This window comes from Oncorhynchus masou, chromosome 31 (genome assembly GCF_036934945.1).
Source record: "Oncorhynchus masou masou isolate Uvic2021 chromosome 31, UVic_Omas_1.1, whole genome shotgun sequence".
In the NCBI taxonomy this organism is placed as follows: domain Eukaryota; kingdom Metazoa; phylum Chordata; class Actinopteri; order Salmoniformes; family Salmonidae; genus Oncorhynchus; species Oncorhynchus masou.
Genome location: NC_088242.1, coordinates 97,596,642 through 97,598,532, shown reverse-complemented (window position 1 = coordinate 97,598,532; position 1,891 = coordinate 97,596,642). Strand labels below are relative to the sequence as shown.

Genomic DNA, 1,891 nt, shown 5'->3' with positions numbered 1-1,891 from the left:
TCGAACATCTCTGGAGAGACCGTAAAATAGCTGTGCAGCGACGCTCCCCATCCAACCTGACAGAGCTTGAGTGGATCTGCAGAGAAAAATGGGAGAAACTCCCCAAATACAGGTGTGCCAAGCTTATAGCGCCATACCTTAAAAGAAAGTTGAGGCTGTAATCACTGCCAAAGGTGCGTCAACAAAGCGCTGAGTAAAGGGTCTGAATACTAATGTAAATGTAATATTTCGATTTCGTATTTTTCATAAATTTGCAAAAATGTATAAAAAACTGTTTTTGCTTGGTCATTATGTGTAGATTGATGAGGGGGAAAGACAAACAATTGAATCCATTTTAGAATGAGGCTGTAAATGCTTTGCGCACAAAGGCAATGACTAAATTGTCTTATTAGTAATTTTCTCTTTGCGGTCGTCTATGGAAATTGTCTTTCTGGTCAGGCCTTCAGTTAAACCGTAGTACCGAAGCAAAACCATATGAGCTGTCAAAATAGAAGCTGTCGGAGCAATCAAAACTGTAGGAGCTGTCAAAACCGTAGGAGCAGTCAAAACCATATGAGCTTTCAAAATAGAAGCTGTCGGAGCAATCAAAACCGTAGGACCAGTCAAAACCGTAGGAGCAGTCAAAACCGTAGGAGCTGTCAAAACCGTAGGAGTAGTCAAAACCGTAGGAGCAGTCAAAACCGTAGGAGCTGTCAAAACCGTAGGAGCAGTCAAAACCGTAGGAGTAGTCAAAACCGTAGGAGCAGTCAAAACCGTAGGAGCAGTCAAAACCGTAGGAGCAGTCAAAACCATAAGAGAAGACTGGAACCCTGGCCCCTTGGTCCATCCAGTGTTTACTTGTTAATCTCTTTGCCTCCAGCTGTCAACTCCCAATCAATCACATGTCATTTATAAAGCCCTTTTTACATCTGCAGGGCTTTACAGATACCCAGCATACAGTGGCTTGGAAAAACTCCTTAGAAGGCAGGAGAGGAACCAGGCCAGCACTCGTCTGACTGTGCCAGGTGGAGATTTATAGAGTACATTAGCCCAAAGGCCGGCATATTGGCGATATTGATCTGGTATTGATGTCGACCCTTGAGCTCGGAGTACATGTGGCCATTAAGGCCAGATAGTAAACCCAGACGTTTAAATGTTCATAGATGAACAGCAGGGTCAAATAATAACCATACAGGTTAGAGTGTGTAACAGTTTAACGCCTCAGTAGTCAATCTCAGTTGTCTTTTCACAACCAGGCATTCTGAAATCCAAGTTCCGAGAAGGAGCATGGCCGGATGAATCACATCAAGGGTCCACAGCAGCAGGCAGGACAGCAAAACTAGATCAGCAGCACGGCCAGGTGAACTGGGAACAGCTAGGAATCGTCAGGCCAGGTAGTGCTGAGGCATGGTCCTAGGGCTCATGTCCTCCGGGAGGGGAGATATAGTATTAGAGAGAGCATGCCTCAGAACACACAGTACAACTGCCCCGTTATAACTTCTCCTAGCTGCTTTTGTTAAAGTATCATTATGTTGAGCCACATCTCACATTTTATTACATTATCTATGAGGAAGTGTTATTAGTTACTACGGTAATGTTCAAGCATCTTTTTAATACCATACACATACATATATTTAACCTGCATTCTCCAGTTCTATCAATATTTATTTTACCTTTATTTAACCAGGCAAGTCAGTTAAGAACAGATTCTTATTTTCAATGACGGCCTGGGAAAGGTGGGTTAACTGCCTGTTCAGGGGCAGAACGACAGATTTGTACCTTGTCAGGGGTTTGAACTTGCAACCTTCCGGTTACTAGTCCAACGCTCTAACCCGACCAGAATATGACCAGAATGAAGCTTCTCTCACATTCCAATGTTGAAGAACGTTTGGTGATATAAATATATTGGACG

At 43.4% G+C, this 1,891-nt stretch overlaps 1 protein-coding gene across 1 annotated transcript; it reads right to left on the bottom strand.

The window, feature by feature from the left end:
* Window positions 1-442: 442 nt before the first annotated feature.
* Window positions 443-826, bottom strand: LOC135525081 (keratin-associated protein 21-1-like). Its single transcript, XM_064952837.1, has one exon. The coding sequence runs from the start codon at window positions 824-826 to the stop codon at window positions 443-445; it is 384 nt and encodes a 127-aa protein (XP_064808909.1).
* Between the last annotated feature and the right edge of the window lie 1,065 nt (window positions 827-1,891).